The sequence below is a fragment of the Lepisosteus oculatus genome, chromosome 3, assembly GCF_040954835.1.
Source record: "Lepisosteus oculatus isolate fLepOcu1 chromosome 3, fLepOcu1.hap2, whole genome shotgun sequence".
Lineage (NCBI taxonomy): Eukaryota > Metazoa > Chordata > Actinopteri > Semionotiformes > Lepisosteidae > Lepisosteus > Lepisosteus oculatus.
Window position 1 is genome coordinate 2,087,715 of NC_090698.1, and position 20,671 is coordinate 2,108,385.

Genomic DNA, 20,671 nt, shown 5'->3' on the forward strand with positions numbered 1-20,671 from the left:
TCCGCAGGACTGAAACTCAAGATCCCGTCACAAGAGACTAACTGTTAAGTATTTTCTTTCGGTGGCATAAAACGTCCCCACATAAATATAGTTCAGGGCAGCGCTTGGTCTTGGCGTTTGCTTCGGAAGCGACAATGGCACAGGTGTGGTACGCGTTCGCCGCCCTCTGTCTCTTTCTGTCCGGGACCGGACAGGCTCAAGACCTGGGGGAGAAGGACGGCTGCCCCGAGGCGTTCGTGAAGCTCACCGGCCAGGGTCTGGACCAGCAGTCCTTCGACAACGGGGCCAGCTACTCCGGTCACCTGCCCGATGTGTCGGACGAAGCGTCCTGCCGGCAAGCCTGCTGCGGCCACAAGGAGTGCACCCTGGCGCTGCTGGAGAGCACGGCCGGGGCCCCCGCCGAGTGCCACCTGGTCAGCTGCCTGAGCGCCGGTCGCGATGTCTGCGTCCTGACCGCCAAGGACGGCTTCACCGCCTTCCGGGCCGCCCCGGTCGACAGAGCCGGGAGCAACAGCACAGGTAACTCCGGGCTCAGGGAGGACGGGCGGGTTCCCCTGAACTTCGCGTCAAGATATGAGGCTCGAAGTCAGTTTTGTCCGCAGCATACCTGCCCTCTTTGTTTCAGAAAGTAAAAGCAGTTACTTATGCCGTGTGGGTGTAGTGTTGTGGGTTTTGATGTCGCAGTCGGTTGGCGTGTTCGTGACGGTTTTGGCCAGCAGTCCAGAGAGCAGAGAGTCTCGGGCAGTTGCAGCGAGGTGCAGTCTTTCGGCCGGGCGGTTGTAATCTGGGTGCGGACTGGAGATTTTCAGTTTGCACGCCAACTGAAGGACTGGCACAGATGCGAGGTGTCGGTATACCTGTTGTGCATAGCGGCTCGGGAATCTTCCGCCATTGTTTGTCTTCCTGCTAGCCAGGACTAGTTCACGTAGAAGGATATTTTCCTGTATGTAAATACCGCACCAGGTATGCGCGGTGTAGGACTGGAGAGACACAGCACACGGGGTTCTCTGTAGAACATGACTGAGAAGGTTGGCCAACGGCAAGTCCATAGACAGGAAAGCCCGGACTGCGCTGTCCTGTTGTGCACTACGCCCCCACCACGTTTACAGTGGAGAAAAGAGTGCAAAAAGAGCATCAATATCGAAACGTTTCCCAGCATTTCTGCGCGCACTGTGTACTGACTGACCAGGCCGATTGGGCCTCTCACAGGGGTGTTTAAATTCTTATTCTCTGACTTGTTTCGTGTCGGGCTTGCACAATATCTTTTCTTCTTCTTCTTCTAAAACCAACAGTAAAACTGGTTTGTCAACAGAGGGCAAGAGGGGGATCGGGTTTCGTGTTTTGAAGGTGGATGTGGGAGAAGGGAGGAGGAGGTGTGTCTTAAGCCGAGGTGTTGCAGAGAAAGACAATGTCAACATTTCAATACGCTCTTTTTCCTTCTTCAACAAACATCCAAACGAGACTTGAGCAAACGGTGCCTGTGGGGGGAAGAAAATCTTGATTTACCTTGAGGTAAACATCAAAACATGCTAAGTATAATTTCTCCTCCTACAAACAATGATCAAATCAACCCCAACTTGTTCCCTGGAATACATCTGATTTTGTGATTTAAGCACCAGCATGTATCGACGTGGAACATGATCCTTAGTTTCCTGTTACTGAGTTCTTTGTCCTTACTTTAGAAATGTAAAACATCATAGGAGAAAAGTTCTTGTGTCACAAAAGAAACAAGAATCTCTTTCAAACAGCCTACGAGGATATTTCAATCTAAAATATTTAATTGTAAAACCTCGTTATCATTGTAAGGAAAGATGGAACAAGTGCTGACTGTATCATGTTGGAAACGTCTAATCTGAGTTTAGATGCTTCTAGTCTTCCAGCTTCTAAAAAAACTGTTGCTCACTGTCTCGCTGTGTTCCACCCTGTCATCTGATAAGAACGTGTCTCAGTGGCCGAGACGCGCTGTTTGAAATTCTGATGCTTGGACGTGTTCCACACAGATGTGTGAAAGGGATTCGTGTTCGTGCTCAAAAGCCATGGAGGCGCACGACTAAACGTGCTGAATGTCTCCACAAGCTGCGGTTATTTCCCCATGGCCTTCCAGAGCAAAGTTGGCACCGGCCAATCTGCCCAAAGCCAGCTCTTCTGCTCCTTGAATCGGTGCCACTATCTGAAACCTTTTCAGTTTTTCTATATTTCTTGCAGTGAGAAACAGTCTTGACAATTGTAGGAGTAGCAGTCAAGTTTCAGGGAAAACGGGGGTCAGTTGGAATAGAAGTGAGCAAGTTTGCTATAAATTAAAAGCTGAGAGGCTGTTGGCTGAGGTTTTTGTGTTTTAAAATAGAGGAAGTTTGGTTAGCTCTTAGGACGTCAGGGCTTTGGCAGTGAAGGGTTTAGACAGATGAGGGTGTGACAGCACTGTCTGTAGACATTGGTAAGAAAAACTGTGTTGGATTTCCGATAGATCTGTTCAGGACTCGCTGGTCCTTTGCTTGAACCCTGCCTCAGTTTGGTGCCCGGGGTGGGAATTTCAGGTTTCTCCATGATGGTCTGCCTCTGATCCTGGGGCAGGGCTCACGCTGGCATTCGGTTGCACACACAGGGGTCCCAGGGCCCCTCGGGGGAAACGGGGGGTAATCCTCAGGAAAAAATGGGCAGTTTATCCTCATCTGAGGTGAAGAAAACGGGGACATTTGGAAACTACTGGTAAGTGTATTTTAAACTTGAGTACAGGAAGGCATGACTTTACACGAAGGGTTGTAGGTGTCTGGGACAAGCTGCCCTGCCATGTGGTTACAGCCGATGATACCCTTGCTTCTTTCAATAAGGACTGGATGGGATTCTGGGATTATTTAGCTACTAAAACCCAAAAGAGGTAGATAGACCAACTGGCCTCCTCCCATTTGCAAATATATCCACAGTAGGTTTAAGCTAACTGACCAGCCTCATTGTTTCGAAGCAGGATCTGGCTGCACTGTGGCAGCAGTACCAGTCGTTGTGGGTGACCCCGTTATATCCCCAAGAAACTGTATTCGAACCGAACCTTTCCTGGAGCTGTCGTGTATGAATTAAGGGAGACATCTTATATCCATCAAAAAATATTTGTAAAATGCAAGATTCTGACAAAGCCCTGTTGAGATCGGGCATCGGCAGAGATGCCACTTTGGGTGTGGAGCAGTTAGCAGCCCTGAAGCATTGGCAGAATGCAGAAAGACAGCCCAGCCCCATCCCTCAGCTAAGCCATCTCTCCCTGGGGGAGGGTGAAAGGACAGACCAGTTTGCACAGTAGCAGCACTGCCTCTCTGGAGTGGATTAGACATTACAGAGTTATACTCCTGGATATGAGACTGACCAGCGTTTTGCTCCTTAATTCAGTTTAATTTGTTTTCCCCCTCTGTGGTGGGTGGCTGTCTGGCTTGGATAATTATGCGTGGTTAAAATCCCCTTTATGTTGGCGTAACAAGAAAACATTAGTGCGCTCTAGAATGTAAAATTGTTTTATAATGCATAAACACAGGGAACATGTTTTATGCTACCTTTGGTGGTTTGTCATCTGTCTGTTTTCTGGGATTGTGTGTAAACTGTTTGTTTAATGAATTTGATTATCTGTAATGTGTACTATAGACTTAATGATGTCTAGTGTGTTTGTCTCTTTGGGTTATAAATGGTGCCCCCACATTTAGGAGAACCAAGACTTCTCGGGAGAGGGTGGGGGTAGTGGCAAGTTTCGCAAGGGGGAGAATTCGCTTAGCTTTTAAAACCACAATGCAGAACAAGAACTCGGGATGAGCAGGCTTGGAAAGTGCCACAGTCAGCTTACAGTGGGGCACACCAGGAGCAGCAGGCAGCCTCGATTCAGGATGATGGAATTAAAACTATCTTGCAGCTAGCAGCTGTAAATAAAGCACGAAGTAATGTACAGTTTTCGAGTGTTATTCCAAACCTTGTAAAGAATGAGAGTAAGATTTACATTGTGCACTTAAAAGCCATGATCCTTAACCCTAGACTCTCAGGGCCATCAGCCAGGATGCGCGACTTGTTCCTGTGTAGTTTTGCCATTAATTACTTTTAATTAGGTTAACGGGTACCTCTAGCTTGTAGGTGATTATTTTCCAGACACGATGTCATCTCTGGGATACAATGTATCTCTCTCTCTCTCATTGAAGTGTTTTTCACAGACGTCAGCAGCAAGGGCTTGTCTCATTCTGAAAGGCTGTCTCCCCTGCTGGCTGATACTGCTGAGGATTAAGTGGATATGAAGGTCTCAGGCCAGCAGTATGTATCATCAGTCTCCAGCAGGAGACTCCAGCCCCTGCTCCTGCAGAGCCCAAGTCCAATTAGTTTATAGGTCACCTGTTCTTAAAGGTTGACAACAGCTGTAAGCTTTTGATCAATCAAGTAAGTAACCTTTCCCATTAAGAGAACTCCGGTCCTAGGGGGCTGAAGAGTACTTTGATTTAAGACGTACAGTAAATGCTCTTTAATTGACTTAATGTATTAAGTAATTTATCTTTTAATTAAAAAAACACCCTGTTTAATAGATCACAGTGGAAGTGTTTCATATCTTTAGAAACTGGTGACCTGAAAAACCATCCAGACTGGGGCTTCGCAGATTCCTAAAGATTTGAGATTCCTCGCCTTCAGGGACTGGAAATAAACTGCCAAACAGGCATGATGGGACGTGTTATAATAAAAATGAGCTTTATTTTATATAGCGCCTTTACAAGTGGCTTCTCAAAGTGCTTTACAAAAAATGCACCCAAGTAGAGGAGACAGCAGAATTGCACAACCACAATAAGCGTTTGGAATATGAAGGGGCAGACACTGAACTTGTTAAAGAAAAATGCTCTTCAAAAGAAGAAAGTTTTGAGTCTGGATGTGAAAGAGCTCAGGGAAGTGTGGAAACTGTGTGTAAGTGTCTTTAAATGCCGAAAGCAAATGGCGTCTTGTCCGTTTGGTAGCGTGTCGATCCCAGGATCTCATCCAGTCCTTTCATGCAAGAAGCTCTCATGTTGTCAGCTTCCACTGCCGTCTGTGGAAGCTTGTTCCACTCTCCCACCACCCTTCGGGTAAAGAAGCACCTGGCTAGATCAGAGATGGGTGGGCTGTTCCTTGGGTAACTTGTGGGGTCTTGCTCAGCATCGTCGTGTCCCTCTCGATTCTGTGCGAGAGCCCTGCTGGTTACGGGGCGAGACTTGACGACGCTGGCGTCTCTCTGCCCTCTCTCAGCTAACTGCCTCTCCCCGGCCGTGATGGGCCCCTGCCGCGCCGCCTTCCCACGCTTCTACTACTCGGCAGCCAACCAGACCTGCCTGCCATTCACCTACGGCGGCTGCGAGGGCAACGCCAACAACTACGAGACCGTGGAGCAGTGCGAGGCAGCCTGCAGCGGGGTCAAAGGTGAGTCGGCCGGCCCCGTCAGACACCTGTGGCGACCCCCGGCAGCGGGACCCCAGTGCTTGCACCCCTTTGCTTTAAACGCCGACGTCGTGAGCTCCTGCGCGATTCCAGTCGCACAGCGGCTGTGACCCCCTGCTCTGTTTTAAACTGCGAGTACAGGTTTGTCACATTCTGGTCCGGGAGGTTTTCCACTCCTTCTACATTTCTAAACAGCCAAAATGGTCTCGTTATCGGCTCAACTGAAGCACTTGAGCAGGCGTTCGTATGCTGGTGCTTAGAGAAAACACCAGCTGTCCAGGACTGGAGATCAGCTTGCCCGACCTAGAGCGGCGCTGTGTGGTTGTACTTTATATTGTTTGTGGCTTAAGGTTATAGCATCTGTGCTTCAGCAGTATTCTTGCAAGTGTGAGGTGAGCACGGGTGCAGTGCGGGGCATCAGGCACTAGGGGGCTCTTTCAGCGTCTCGGGTTGCAGACGGATAATTTGCTTATGAGATCAGTCGTGTTAAAATGACTGCAGATAAGACGCTGAAGCACAGAACAAGCATGCTCATGTCTTGTGTGTCCTGCTCAGATGGGGGAAGGGAGAAACCTATCCCATTAATGTTTAACTGGCCCACTCATCTATTCTTCCTGGCTTCAGCTGTTGAGAAGTTAAACATACAGAAAACCTGCTGCAGCAAATGTTCAAGCTCATAATGCAGCTGAGTTATGTGTATCATTTATTATAGCATTAATAATCCAATTATAAATCCACAGATTGAAACCAATAATAAAGAATTAATTGCCGCATATTAAGGGTCAGTGAAGACGCATTAGCTCAATTTTTTTCAGGAGGGAGGGGAATTAACAGCAGTGACACGCAAACAGGAAACAAAGAACCCTACACCCCAGCTTCAGCCCTTACCTCACTAGGATTTGTTTTAAAGTGATTTACAAATAATTACCTAATTTATTGAGTGGGTTGTCAGATTCAGTGCAAGCATTTGTCCTTATTCCTGGTCTTCTGCAGTTCACGATGGGAGAGTTGTGTAACACATATTATATGGTTTCCTTTTGATCCATTTGGCAAACAGAGGTAGAAAAGTGTATGGAGATGTCGCTTGTTCTGGTGTGTCCGAGAGGTGAGTGCCAGGAGCCGTAACCGAAACATGCTGTAACGCTGGGACACTCCGAAGACGGAGAATATAAGTTTCTGTGTTGATGGGCTGTTGATGTGTGTTGGAATTGAAGGGGAGGGTTGGGCAGTGTTACTGATGAGAACTCCAGGGCCTGAAAGGGGAGTTGTTTTTGAACAGTGGTACAGATTCTTTAAGTTTTTTTGTGGCAAATATTTTCTCTGAAAGCAGGTCCAGATTATGTAATCTTGGTATCTGCCTTGAACAAAATTGGAACAGCAAACTGAGGTCAATGCATCGTTCTTTCTAGGGCTGGAAGATCAGTGGAATGTCTTCCATGTCTGCAGGAAATCGGTTCACATCACCCTGTTCATGTAAAATGCACATTTGTGGCGCAGAGTTAACGGAATGGTTTGCTGAGTGAGTGTTTTAATCTTATGGTTTTCAGCCCAATGGCTTGGAAACTTGGAAAGCTGTCAGTGCAGATGGAGCTGTGAGTGCCTGTTCCCACTTCAAAAGTAACCTGAAGGAAACCGTTGGACACGCATATGGTTCCTATCGAGCTGACTTTGCAACACAGAAAGCCTGCCTGCCTGGGTTTCTAATTCACCCTGCATGTCTGGGCGTGTAGAGAAAGGTTATGACAAGTTGCCCAGGAAGTGTAACCAATCAGAACTGGAATGGATTGTGCCGATAGATGCAGCAAAGATCCAGAACTCAGAAAGTCTGCCTTTCTGGCGCAGAAAGCGTGAAACTGATCTCACCCAAGTGGCCTAATGTATCAGAACTGATTAAAAACGGGTAGCGAATGCAGGAGTGAAGGCTGAGGCTGATCTTGGTAGTACAGCTGATGTAATGAAATAAGTTTACAGTAGAGAGAATTTCCTGGGAGACGGGTGGCTTTGTTGCTCCTTTGTTCCTGTACCATTGAAAGCTCCTGTAACTGTGAGGATTCTGGTTTTGGGTGTGGGGGGTTTAAGTTAGGTGTAGAGGAATTATTTTTAAGTTGCCTCTCTGTTACTCTGTTTCAGGTTAAGGTTCCAAAATATACCCCAGCCAACGGTATCGACCCAGTTTTTCTCAGATGCTGGAGCCGCCCTGTAATCTTAGCAGTTCTTAAATAAAAAGGCTTCTGTTTCTGACAGCAAACTGGCTCGGTGCTTCATTCTTTACTTAAAGCCTTTTTGCTTCAGTGTGTAGTTGTTAAAGGATGGGTTTTCAAACTGGTGACCTTGAACACTAGCAGTGTAGCTGTAAAATGGCAACTTGTATGCAGCTTCTTACAGTTCAGCTTAAAAAGAGCTGTACATAAACTGCACAGAGCTTAATTACAAACTCGGTAGAAAGGAGTGAGTGACTCTGGCTTCTAATTTCATTTAATTTTAAACAACAGGCCTTGAGCCCTTTTCAGCTTGTCTACTGTGGCCCAAGGGCTGTTTATTGTCTTGGTTCATGAAATAGTTCAAACAGAAACAAGCAGTGGGCAGAGAGAGTTTTTCAAAGATACAAAATAAGGGAGCCCCTCTGTTCTTCCACGCAGTGATGTCTGAAAACCAGTGAAAACAATCGGCAGTTTTCTGTGCGGCTTGTCCTGTCTCCTGCCGGGCTCTGGTGTCGAAAGGCCATTCTGTCCTGGTGTGTTATGCATCACCATGGTGGGGGACAGGGGAACAGCTGAGTGGAGCTGGGGGTGACGCGGAAATCCCTCTTGAGGTCCCCATCCTCAATGGATTGCAGGGAAGAAAGGACTGGAGTCGGTTATCGGTACATTGGCCCCCCCTGGGAATCTACACAGCTGGGGATTGGTCTTTCACTAGGGCAGTAGTCCTCGGTCGTTTACCTCCAGACGCGACGCCGTGATGTAATCCTTTCAGGGAGTGTACAGAGGACTCTGGGAGAGCTGACAAACCTGTCTGGCCGCCTCAGCCGATGCATCAGGAGTTTTTTTCCACATGTCGGTGACTCACCTGGCCCACAGACCCAGCCCAGCCCCTGTGCAACCAGACAAACACGCTGAACTGGATGGGCAGGAGTGCCTGGGGCACCACTTGCTTAGGATGGGACCTGAAGTTCAACACTTACACAGCCAGCTCCTGTCCCCACCAGCCTGGTGTCACCTGAGCATCTGTGTGGATTTCACCCCGGTATATCGATGGGGTGCTTTGTTAAAAATATTCTTGAATGTCATTAAGACTGTGAAATGTAACTGTTACTTATACATAAGTGGAATCTTTCCACCATCATCTGAAAATCTGAATTTGATGTTTTGTTTCTGTATATTTCTTTTTCTTGAGCTTAGCTTTGTTGACACTTTAAATATGAGCAGGTTTACCCAGGCATAGCAGTGGGAGGATTACAAAGCAGATTAGAGAGATTAATGCTAAATAAAGGATTGTCTGGCCTATCTTGACCACCTGGTTTTCAGGAACAGTCCCAGAATCCAATCAGGGCTCATGTGCACCCCATAAGTCAGCGCCCCCTAGCATGATTCTGCATATCTTTCTAGGACCGATGTTCTAGGCTCCATTCCTCAGGGGGTCCAGAATCAGTGCATTTTCTATGTCTTTTGTCATCAGAAGCTTAAGGCTGAATATTAGAGGTGAACTGATTTGCTTTAACCCTGAAAAGGATGGGTTTCAGCAACTGTGTTTTGTATAATAGAAAAGCGTGGAATAAATTTAATGTAGAAATTTTGGGTAGCCCACTAAAATGGTTTCTGATTTTTCCACGTGCTCGAAATGATTTTGATTTGTAATTATTCTTTTGAACTCGAGTAACATTTTGTGGCCAAGCTGGTATCCGTAGTTACCCGATAACATTTTGACGCTGCAGAGATCGTAAATGATGGCATTTCAAGATTCTATAACGCTTTTATAGAAACGTAGCATGTGGGCGCTGGTGCTGCTGGTTGTGTGCGCCCGTCAGGTCACGCGTGTCCCAGGTGTGAGCTCTGGAGTGGATGAGCTCCGTGTCACCTGTGGCGTTGCAGGGAAGGCGTTATCTGATTGCTTTAACACGCACATACCTGAAGAGCTTGAGAGAGTGGAAACTGGAGGAGGCTCTTGTGTGTCTTGTCTCCATGCCAGTTGGTGTAACCCGAAGAGCAAATCTGTGAGCGCTGGCTCTGAAAAGGAGTGTAGTTATTGTTGAAGGTGTCACTGTATTTTCCGTTGCTGCTCAGACACACGATGAGCACAGCTCGCCCTGCCCCTGCTGACGTTCGAACCTGGTGGTTTGCGGGCTCTGAGCATGAGTGGCCCCACGCCCTAAGGTAAGACCACTGCATCAGAAGACTGGGTCCCCTGTTTTGGCAGAGTGTCTCGCTGCCCAGCTTTCAGGGGGTGCTGTCACTTCTGTGACTTCCGTCCCACGCGCAGTCACAGGGGCACGGAGGGGGCGCGTCGTCTCTCACTGTGCCCGTTCCTCTCCCCAGCTCCTGCCCCCGCTGACGACAAGCCCTCGTTTTCCAGGAGAATGGCTCCCGTGCAGCAGAATGGTAAGTGCCCAAGTGGCTTGGGGATGGGGGTGGGGGTGAGGAGAGCCCAGCAGGCAGTCTGGTCTTGGGCAAGAGGCTGCAGTGGTGTGCCAGGGCTTCAGGCCTGTGGGGCTGTGGGACTGTGTGCAGCCCGGTCCCAGAGCCCCGCTCGCTCTGGGGTCAGTCCTTCACTCCCAGTGGGATGAGCAGGGCGATTTTGTTTTTGCCCAAGAGAGCTCTGCCGTCCTTGGGGTCAAATCGTGTTCACGTCGGCATGCGGGTTAAGATTCCAGGCTTGGGGTGCTTGGGGTCGTGGTGGCAAACCCCATCATCCCTCGACAGTCCTGACCAGTTCCGGGTCTGCGCTGCGCGTCTAGCTGGGAGTGACGCCGTTTCTTCCCTGTCTTCCCAGCCGACCTGCCCGAGGGAGATGGCAAGACGATGCCCGGTGACGAGTATGCAGGTAAGTTCCTTCCCCAGCGTGCGCTCCGGGTGGTGTGGCAGGGTGTTCTCCTGCCGGGGGTCGGGGGCTGCAGTCTCGTACCATCGGCTGGGCGCGGCCCCCTGGCACACCTGGGCAGCAGGTGCTGGGGCGGAGCAGGGAGGAGTGGAGTGAGATAGAGTGGTATGGGGTCAAGCTGAGTGGGTAGGGTGGAGTGCAGTGGGGTGGAGTGAGATGAACTTGAGTGGGGTGGGATGAACTTGAGTGGGTAGGGTGGGGTGGAGAGAGATAGGAGTGGGGTGAAATGAACTTGAGTGGGTAGGGTGGGATGAACTTGAGTGGGTGGGGTGGGGTGGAGAGAGATAGGAGTGGGGTGGGATGAACTTGAGTGGGTGGGGTGGGGTGGAGAGAGATAGGAGTGGGGTGGGATGAACTTGAGTGGGTAGGGTGGGGTGGAGAGAGATAGGAGTGGGGTGGGATGAACTTGAGTGGGTGGGGTGGGGTGGAGAGAGAGGAGTGGGGTGGGATGAACTTGAGTGGGTGGGGTGGGGTGGAGAGAGAGAGAGGAGTGGGGTGGGATGAACTTGAGTGGGTGGGGTGGGGTGGAGAGAGAGAGGAGTGGGGTGGGATGAACTTGAGTGGGTGGGGTGGAGAGAGATAGGAGTGGGGTGGGATGAACTTGAGTGGGTGGGGTGGGGTGGAGAGAGATAGGAGTGGGGTGGGATGAACTTGAGTGGGTGGGGGTGGGGTGGAGAGAGATAGGAGTGGGGTGGGATGAACTTGAGTGGGTGGGGTGGAGAGAGAGGAGTGGGGTGGAATGAACTTGAGTGGGTGGGGTGGAATGAACTTGAGTGGGTGGGGTGGGGTGGAGAGAGATAGGAGTGGGGTGGGATGAACTTGAGTGGGTGGGGTGGGGTGGAGAGAGAGGAGTGGGGTGGAATGAACTTGAGTGGGTGGGGTGGGGTGGAGAGAGATAGGAGTGGGGTGGGATGAACTTGAGTGGGTGGGGTGGGGTGGAGAGAGAGGAGTGGGGTGGGATGAACTTGAGTGGGTGGGGTGGAGAGAGATAGGAGTGGGGTGGGATGAACTTGAGTGGGTGGGGTGGGGTGGAGAGAGATAGGAGTGGGGTGGGATGAACTTGAGTGGGTAGGGTGGAGAGAGATAGGAGTGGGGTGGGATGAACTTGAGTGGGTGGGGTGGGGTGGAGAGAGATAGGAGTGGGGTGGGATGAACTTGAGTGGGTGGGGTGGGGTGGAGAGAGATAGGAGTGGGGTGGGATGAACTTGAGTGGGTGGGGTGGGGTGGAGAGAGATAGGAGTGGGGTGGGATGAACTTGAGTGGGTGGGGTGGGGTGGAGAGAGATAGGAGTGGGGTGGGATGAACTTGAGTGGGTGGGGTGGGGTGGAGAGAGATAGGAGTGGGGTGGGATGAACTTGAGTGGGTGGGGTGGAGAGAGAGAGGAGTGGGGTGGGATGAACTTGAGTGGGTGGGGTGGGGTGGAGAGAGAGAGGAGTGGGGTGGGATGAACTTGAGTGGGTGGGGTGGAGAGAGATAGGAGTGGGGTGGGATGAACTTGAGTGGGTGGGGTGGGGTGGAGAGAGATAGGAGTGGGGTGGGATGAACTTGAGTGGGTGGGGGTGGGGTGGAGAGAGATAGGAGTGGGGTGGGATGAACTTGAGTGGGTGGGGTGGAGAGAGAGGAGTGGGGTGGAATGAACTTGAGTGGGTGGGGTGGAATGAACTTGAGTGGGTGGGGTGGGGTGGAGAGAGATAGGAGTGGGGTGGGATGAACTTGAGTGGGTGGGGTGGGGTGGAGAGAGAGGAGTGGGGTGGAATGAACTTGAGTGGGTGGGGTGGGGTGGAGAGAGATAGGAGTGGGGTGGGATGAACTTGAGTGGGTGGGGTGGGGTGGAGAGAGAGGAGTGGGGTGGGATGAACTTGAGTGGGTGGGGTGGAGAGAGATAGGAGTGGGGTGGGATGAACTTGAGTGGGTGGGGTGGGGTGGAGAGAGATAGGAGTGGGGTGGGATGAACTTGAGTGGGTAGGGTGGAGAGAGATAGGAGTGGGGTGGGATGAACTTGAGTGGGTGGGGTGGGGTGGAGAGAGATAGGAGTGGGGTGGGATGAACTTGAGTGGGTGGGGTGGGGTGGAGAGAGATAGGAGTGGGGTGGGATGAACTTGAGTGGGTGGGGTGGGGTGGAGAGAGATAGGAGTGGGGTGGGATGAACTTGAGTGGGTGGGGTGGGGTGGAGAGAGATAGGAGTGGGGTGGGATGAACTTGAGTGGGTGGGGTGGGGTGGAGAGAGATAGGAGTGGGGTGGGATGAACTTGAGTGGGTGGGGTGGAGAGAGAGAGGAGTGGGGTGGGATGAACTTGAGTGGGTGGGGTGGGGTGGAGAGAGAGAGGAGTGGGGTGGGATGAACTTGAGTGGGTGGGGTGGGGTGGAGAGAGAGAGGAGTGGGGTGGGATGAACTTGAGTGGGTGGGGTGGGGTGGAGAGAGAGAGGAGTGGGGTGGGATGAACTTGAGTGGGTGGGGTGGGGTGGAGAGAGAGAGGAGTGGGGTGGGATGAACTTGAGTGGGTGGGGTGGGGTGGAGAGAGAGAGGAGTGGGGTGGGATGAACTTGAGTGGGTGGGGTGGGGTGGAGAGAGAGAGGAGTGGGGTGGGATGAACTTGAGTGGGTGGGGTGGAGAGAGAGAGGAGTGGGGTGGGATGAACTTGAGTGGGTGGGGTGGGGTGGAGAGAGAGAGGAGTGGGGTGGGATGAACTTGAGTGGGTGGGGTGGGGTGGAGAGAGAGAGGAGTGGGGTGGGATGAACTTGAGTGGGTGGGGTGGAGAGAGAGAGGAGTGGGGTGGGATGAACTTGAGTGGGTGGGGTGGAGAGAGAGAGGAGTGGGGTGGGATGAACTTGAGTGGGTGGGGTGGGGTGGAGAGAGATAGTAGTGGGGGTGGGATGAACTTGAGTGCAGCCGCCCTGTCCGTCTCGGTCCATCTCTCGGCCTCGTCCGGTCCACACGCGCTCCCGCTGCCCCTCTCAGCCCCGGTCTCCGCCTGTCCCGTCCTCAGAGAAGTGCGAGGCCCCGGTCAAGGTGGGGTTGTGCCGGGCCTCCATTCCACGCTACTTCTACAACAAGACCACCCACACCTGCCATCTGTTCATCTACGGGGGTTGCCACGGAAACCAGAACAATTACCTCTCGGAGGAGGAGTGCCTGGCCTCCTGTCAAGGTGAGCATCTCGCCGTGCAGTTATTCGCTATAATAACCCTCAGGACAGGACCCAGCGTGTCAGCTTGTTCCACACTCCCGCCACCCCTTGTGTAAAGACGTGCACTTTCAGAGTCCATGCCTTTGAGGGTTTAGGATAGTACTGGGGCCTTTTTATCTTCTCTATTTAAGATAAAACAATACTCTGTTCCTCTCCCTTAAGTCCAGGAATATAGCTCGTTGTTTTTGAAGGAGGAGGAGGTAGCTTGTACTGTTCTGTTTGAACTGCTTAATACATAACAGATGAGAAATGTCCTTTAAGGAAGAGACAGTGTGGTTTAAGATGGGGCCCGTGTGTCAACAGAGCAGAGAGAATTAAATCCAGTGTGGGCAATACTGTTAAAAGCTGCTTGTTCTTTCACAGTTTCAGTCATCCCTGTGCCCAAGAAAACGGCCACTGACTCTTCCAAAGAGTACCATGGTATGTGTGTTTGTCCTTTTCATCATTCCCTTACGCGTAAAGACTGGACTAAAGGCTGTCTGTCACTCTCCGTTTGTCTGTCTCTCTGTCAGTCTGTTCATCTGTTTTAGTATTAAAGTAAAATACGTTTAAAAAATAATTCAGTATTTAAGGTACGTTGACTTTATAATAAAATTCAGCACTTCACATACATAAGGCTCTTTGTTTTTGGTGTTTATTACTGTCAGGACTCATGCACTGAAACACTCCTAATTCCATAACCAAGGTGCTGTGCTTTTCGCTGCTTTCTCGTCCCAGAGCTCTTTGAACTTGCGCTTCAGCCTGGACACATATTCCTTTCACCCCAAGCGCTGTGTTTCAGCTCGTTAAAGTCCATAACCCTGCAATCACCCTGAACTCCAGAGAGCAAGGAACACGGCCCACTTAACTGGAACCTAGTCTCCACATTCAAAACAAAGAGCCCTCTGTGTGCACTAGGTGGCGCTGTTCTGCCAGAGCACAGTAATGTACAGAGACAGGAGCTGCTGCTGCGCTAAGCTTCCTCTCTCTCCCTGAACAGACTCCTGCCTGGCCTCACCCAAGGTCGGACCCTGCCGCGGCGCCTTCCCCGCCTTCTTCTTCAGCCCCAGCACCCAGGACTGCCTGCCCTTCACCTATGGGGGTTGCCAGGGCAACCAGAACCGCTACAGCAGCGCGCAGGAGTGCCTGGCCCACTGCGTGGGGTCGCAAGGTACCGACTGGAGCGGAGCGGTCCAGACAGATAGTGAGACAGGCTGCGAAATCCAGCTGGGAGTAGCTTACAGGTTCACTTGAAGTAGCACGACCGCGGGGCGAGCGCGTGAGTTTTCCCTCCAGATCCGTTTTTCATGAGAGGACGGCCCAGGTGCTAGGGGGGCAGGAATGTCTCGTTGCCATGACGTAGGCACCGCTAACCTCGTGCAGCAATGGCGGACGTGAGTGGGGCACCCCCAGCTGGGGATCGGATTTGCTGGCTTGCCTGCAGCTGTGATCATTCGGATACAAGCAGGCTGATCTTGCCTGGCGAATAAATGAAGCCACCCACAGTGCAGGAATGTCTCACCTAATGGCAGCTTCGACACAGTGTTCACTGTATATAAGCAATAGGAAGCTGACACTTGTTGTTGTTGTTGCAATCATTGTAGCAAAGTGGGTTTTTGGCTTGGGTTAGGGTTAGATAGGAGTGGGGTGGGATGAACTTGAGTGGGTGGGGTGGGGCTTGGCTTGGTATTATCGCAGGGAAATAAAACCAGACATGAAGGGAGAATCTGAGGCCCAGTTCAAAGCTAGCCGTCGGCTAGAATCTGGCTCATACATTTATTTTTTGCAGGCTATCACAATGGACACGGACATCGTTTCACCCCAGGTAAGACTTGAGTAACCACTAGCATGAGCAGTGCGAATTGGATCAGCTTGTTTTCCATCTCGGAGTTACTGGGATCCCTTCAGGGCAGATCTAGTTGGACTAGCTCGTGCGTAAGGAACTTTGAGTAAGACAGCAGAAGGGCCAAATAGTTTATGAAGATGAAGAATTAAGAAAAACACAAGGAGGAAGAAATGATCTATAAAGTTCATCTATAAAGGAATAGAGTGCAATGAACTCCAGATGCAGGTGGAAAGGTGACTAGAAAGCTGAGAGTGAGAGATGGAGGCTCAAATGAAAAACAAAAGGATTTTTTCCAGTTCTGGATTGATTACTATTAGCATAGAAGAGCTGAAGGAGTTAATGGGTGGTCAACACCACTCTTCCTGCAGTCACGTAAGACAGAAGTCTTCTCATGGGAGAGTTGCTGATGCTGTGCCCATTCATAAGACTGACAAAACTAAGCCAATTAATTTTAGACCAACAGCTCTGACTTCTGTTGCAGTACGATTGTGGCAATAATAGAGAGAACTTAACTGAGCATCACCTCTCTGACAATATGATTCTAGAGGACAGTCGACGTGCTTAAATTGTTCCCGGAGTTAAATGTTGATTGGACAACATTGCTTATTTCCGAATCCCATGCAGAGTATGTTCATTAAACCACAGCTTGTCTCTCGTCTCTCTTCCCTCTGGAAGCCTTCATCATGGCCACCACTCTGGCCATCATGACGGGACTGCTGGTCCTGGCCCTGATCCTGCTGTCGCTCAGGAAGGTGCGCCGCCGCCTGCACAGCCGGCGGGACGACAAGGAGGAGCTGCTGCCCCGAGAGGACTCTTCCCAGAAGGCCTGAGGGGTGACGCGCAGTCCCGCCTCGCTTCCCAGAATTCCCCACTGTCGGCACCCTTGCCCCCTCCTGCTCACTTCTGCAACACAGGGCCTGTCGCAACTCTCCCTCGCCCCCTCCAGCCCCTGATCTCCCTCTCTCTTCGAACCCTCACTCCTCTTTTGTAGCACGATGCTCTGCTGCCTGTCAGTTCCTTCCCCTTTCCCTATAGCAGAGAACGCATGCCCTCCTCAGTGCGGTGCAGAAAGTGCCGTCCCATTTTCTCCACTGGCCTGTCTCCCAAACCCACGTCTCTACTCTAACCTACGTCCGAACAGGATGCAGCAGTGCGCTAGGTGTCGGCCGACATGGTCCATTTCTGTTGCCCAAGCAAGCAGGTGTCGTCCTGCTGATCACGATCCGCAGCTTCCCTTCCCAGCTAAGAAAAATGTCCGTGGTCTCCTGGCAGCTGCGCTCCACCTTTCTTTTTCCCCCGCGATCAGCATTTTTATTGCAGCTCCCATTTTCTCGAGTAGGAGAAGGGCCCAGAAATTCGTTCAGGGGTGTTGTCCCGCTGTCCTGGTAAAAGAAAAGGCAGCCAGGAAGAAAAAGACTTCAGCTAGAAAAATGATTTCTAAATGGAAACAACCGCAGCTCTGCTGGACGGAACATGAGGCACGAACAGGCTAGTAATGACAGCTCCAGCTGCGCAATTTACAACAACAAAAAAAAAAGCGTTAAGGAATTTGCTTTGTGCTGGACAGGGAAAGTTTTTTTAGAATGTCTCAATGGCTGCAAACGGCAGGAATTGATAAAAAAATTAACCTTGTATTCTGCCTGGGAGCGACTGGTCTCGTCCACCATTATTCTTAACCCGTTGGTTTGTGAACCTGAAGGCCAGTGTGTCATCACTTCCTGTGGGCGTGACCTTTGACCCCCAGATTGTGTGCCAGGTTGAAGTGTCCAGTCTGTAGAGGTGGCGTCACACGCAGAGATGTGTTGCCTTAGGCTGCGATGGGAGAGGTTATTGTGGGAACAACCTCTTCTTCCTCTGGTTTTGTTTTGAAGTTCCTTATTTTACGGTTTGACACCCAGTAAAGCTGCCAGTGAAGTTCTGTCGCAGTCGCTCTGTTCCTCGCCCACTGCTTCCCATGGCACCAGTTCCACAGGAAACACAGGGGTTGGCGTGACACTGGGAGGTTCATGGAAGGATCGGAACAACACGAATAACGGCAGTTAACACAGACACTGTTAACTAGGTCTTCTGTGCAAAGGACAGACAATCATAATGACCTTCCTGTAACAGCTGCTTTAAAAATCAAAGCCCAGCAACTGGCCGGCATTATCCCTTATCAATAGTCCCTCGGAATCTTCGTTTGGAGGACCCGTTGTTTATAATTAGGCAGTAGCTGATGTGTTGGTTCTGTTATAAGCCTTTCAATCACGGGTGTTGGAGCAGCTTAATTGATATCATGATGGTTTAGACCTAAACACTGCTTTTTGAGGTCCTTCTCATCCCCATTGTGAAGCTGTTCTTAGCTCTAATGCATACAAATAAAAAGGTTTCACAAGCTTTTTGTCTGCTGGATCATTAAGCAGCCTTAAGGTTTTCTTATTTTGTGTTGCATTAGGTTTCAGTGAGTCTATCAGCGCCATGTCAGCCTGCTGGGCTTATTCTGCACAACAGTGGTGCCACTTGTGCACTGAAGGCCCTGCAGGTGAAAAGCTATTATTTCCAAGAGCACCTGGCTCTTCCGTCTCTGGACAGACAGCATCCAGCTCAGCTCCTGGCTGTCAGTCCACCCTCGTCCCACAGGGGAGTTAGGTGTCAGGCGAATCCACACCGACCCGTGTCTACAGGCCCCCAGACTGCACTGAGGACAGCAGTGCATCTGTTCTGTAAGCAGTGGACAGACCTAAAAACAGCCAAAGTGCGCAAATTAATAGATTGGCTGACAAGCAAGAAACAGCAGAGCCCGTGTTCTGCTAGATCCGCATTCTGACACACCAGGGATAGAACACTTTTCCAGTCATGTCTTTCTGGTGTTTTTCCACAATCCTTTTCCGTCTTCGTTTTTAAAGATAAAACTTAAAGAGAAACGTCACTTTTACAATATTCAGGGTACATGTAGGTTCTCTTTGTGGTGGCGGCTTTCAGCTTTTTTTATTCTAAAATATATTTTTCTAGTAGCATTTTTGCTCTAGACGGTGAACACTAACAGAGAGAGCAGCACTGAAGCTGTTTTAAAAAGGGTGTCAAGTTTCTTTTAAGTTCATTGGTATCGATGATTGTTTCATGAGCTGATATTCTGTCTTGTTGGATATGTGAAAGTTATTTGTACTGCTCATGATTTGTTTGATGAATTTTTTCCCTTTTTTTCAGTCTTTTATCACATAATTGTCCCTTTCATCTCACAGAGATGAAGGCAAAGGGGTTCATTGTGAACTACATTCACAAGTCAGTTTAATATTGATTTTAAATCGTTTTAAGTTTGTACTGATGTTTCAGTCTCTAATCCAAATAAAAAAGTAATCTAAAGAAAACTGTATCTGAGCCTTTCATGTAGAAATTTAATTACAACGATTCTTTTCAGCTACTGTTGATTTTGATATTCTGCTTTTAAGATTTTCCATTTTTACAATCTGAAGTAAGCACAAAATTATAAATTCCAGCTGAAGACTCAAGAATACTGAGTACTGAGACTTTAATTTCTGTGAAAAAACATATATCAAATGATGTATTCACTGTGTAGCTTCCAAAAATATCATTTGTGAGCATTCAATTATCCTGTAAAATTCCAAACGTTCAGTAACCCCTTTAAATTCCCTCAGAATTTGTCAAATTTGTAGCAGCTGTTCAAAATAATCCATTTTAAGGTTTTTTGTAAACCGAAGTGGTGATTTTAACAGGCTGCAGTTCACCACCATTCTAACCACAAGAGGGCACTGTTTCGAGGCGGATGACAGAAAGGCAGTCGGTAGCAGGTCAGTTCAGTCTAGACAAATTATCAAGAATCGTAGCAACAAAATGTTTGTGATTAATCAAATGTCAACATTGTAGATACAATGGATTTTGTTAATTGTGCCCAAGATTAAATTATAATCTTATAATAATAAAGAACATAAGGATAATTGGATCTAATGACTGAATCTTATTAGAATTTGGGGTCTAGAACAGAAATTTTAATTAAAATATTTAGAAGTTAAAATATGAAGCAGCCCTTTATTCAAGAGGGATGGAGGCTGTCTGGAGTTAACTGAGTATCCAGCTGTTTGCCATTCCCGACGGTACGAGGTCGGGTATGAATTCTGGGATAATAAACTTTATTTTATATAGCGCCTTTAAACGCGGTTTCTCAAAGCGCTTTACAGAATGACAACAGCAACAACAGAAATGAAAAATACACAAGATAAACACGATGAGAATACACAGAGGAGACAGTAGATGGTCGTATTATGTATAGTAGGAGCAGAGGGGTAAAGAACAGAACCAGTTCAGTAAAGGCCCTTCTGAAGAAGGGTTTGAGTCTGGATTTGAAGGAGTTTAGAGAAGGCGACTCTCTGATATCCTTGGGGAGAGAGTTACAGAACTTAAGGGCAGAACAGGAGAAGGCCCTGTCACCCATAGAGTGTAGGCGGGCTTGGGGGACAGTTAGGAGCATTTTAAATAAAAATGCTTCTACAAGTTCTAAAATTGGCCCCCGAGATGCTGAAATTATCTCATTTCCAGCTGGTTAAAATCCCCCCCCGTCTGCAGTCCTGCCGCCCGGACCGTGCTGGAGCTCCGGCGCTGCGCTCTCTCTCAGCACCGGGGCAGAGACGCAGCACCAGCGCGACCGGCCCGGCTGGCCCGGCGCCAGGCCGGGGGCGGAGGTGCGCAGGAAGACCGAGATCGGGGAATTTGAACAGGAAGGACTGGAGCTGTTTTAGCAAAGACAATAAAGGACGGAATCCCGAAATAGCTCCGTGGGCTGGGATTCTGGTTGTCGTGGCACGCAGCTCCCCTGATCTGGCGTGGGAGGTGGCGAGTCGGACCTCTGAGCGGAGCGCGGAGCTGACTAATTGTTTCACTTCAGTCATTATGAGCTCGAAATGAAAGCCAGACCGCTCACCCCTGTGGTTCAACAGGACCAGGTCTGGAGATGGAGCGTATAAAAATATTGGGGGTTCTAATGGACTGGCCTCATCTTCGGGTTTCTTGTAGGTATTCAGTGGCCTGCATAAATCCTCTATATTCATTTACTGTGGTGATTGTCTAGCAGGTGAACATCCAAAACGTTTGTTTTGCATTGGAAGCTTCCCCGTAAAGTATTGAAGACGTAGAAGTTACCGATGATATATTC

At 49.6% G+C, this 20,671-nt stretch overlaps 1 protein-coding gene across 2 annotated transcripts; it reads left to right on the plus strand.

Annotated features, from left to right (window-relative positions):
* Nucleotides 1-134: 134 nt before the first annotated feature.
* spint2 (serine peptidase inhibitor, Kunitz type, 2) lies at nucleotides 135-18,872 on the plus strand. Of its 2 annotated transcripts, XM_006627674.3 has the most exons (9): nucleotides 135-519; nucleotides 5,230-5,400; nucleotides 9,951-10,013; nucleotides 10,405-10,455; nucleotides 13,500-13,661; nucleotides 14,064-14,120; nucleotides 14,680-14,850; nucleotides 15,469-15,504; nucleotides 16,201-18,872. In XM_006627674.3, exons 1-9 carry the CDS (start codon nucleotides 135-137, stop codon nucleotides 16,353-16,355), a joined length of 1,251 nt encoding a protein of 416 aa, XP_006627737.3. In that variant the 3' UTR covers nucleotides 16,356-18,872. The 2 variants fall into 2 exon arrangements, with proteins under 2 accessions (XP_006627737.3, XP_015196497.2); XM_015341011.2 differs by lacking the exon at nucleotides 5,230-5,400.
* Nucleotides 18,873-20,671: the final 1,799 nt, after the last annotated feature.

Excerpts from the sequence above, each read along its gene's own strand:
- spint2 (XM_006627674.3), top strand. The coding sequence starts at position 135 with ATGGCACAGGTGTGGTACGCGTTCGCCGCCCTCTGTCTCTTTCTGTCC. Across the intron at positions 13,662-14,063 it reads GTGCCTGGCCTCCTGTCAAG|TTTCAGTCATCCCTGTGCCC; the intron begins GTGAGCATCTCG and ends GTTCTTTCACAG. Across the intron at positions 14,851-15,468 it reads CCACTGCGTGGGGTCGCAAG|GCTATCACAATGGACACGGA; the intron begins GTACCGACTGGA and ends TATTTTTTGCAG.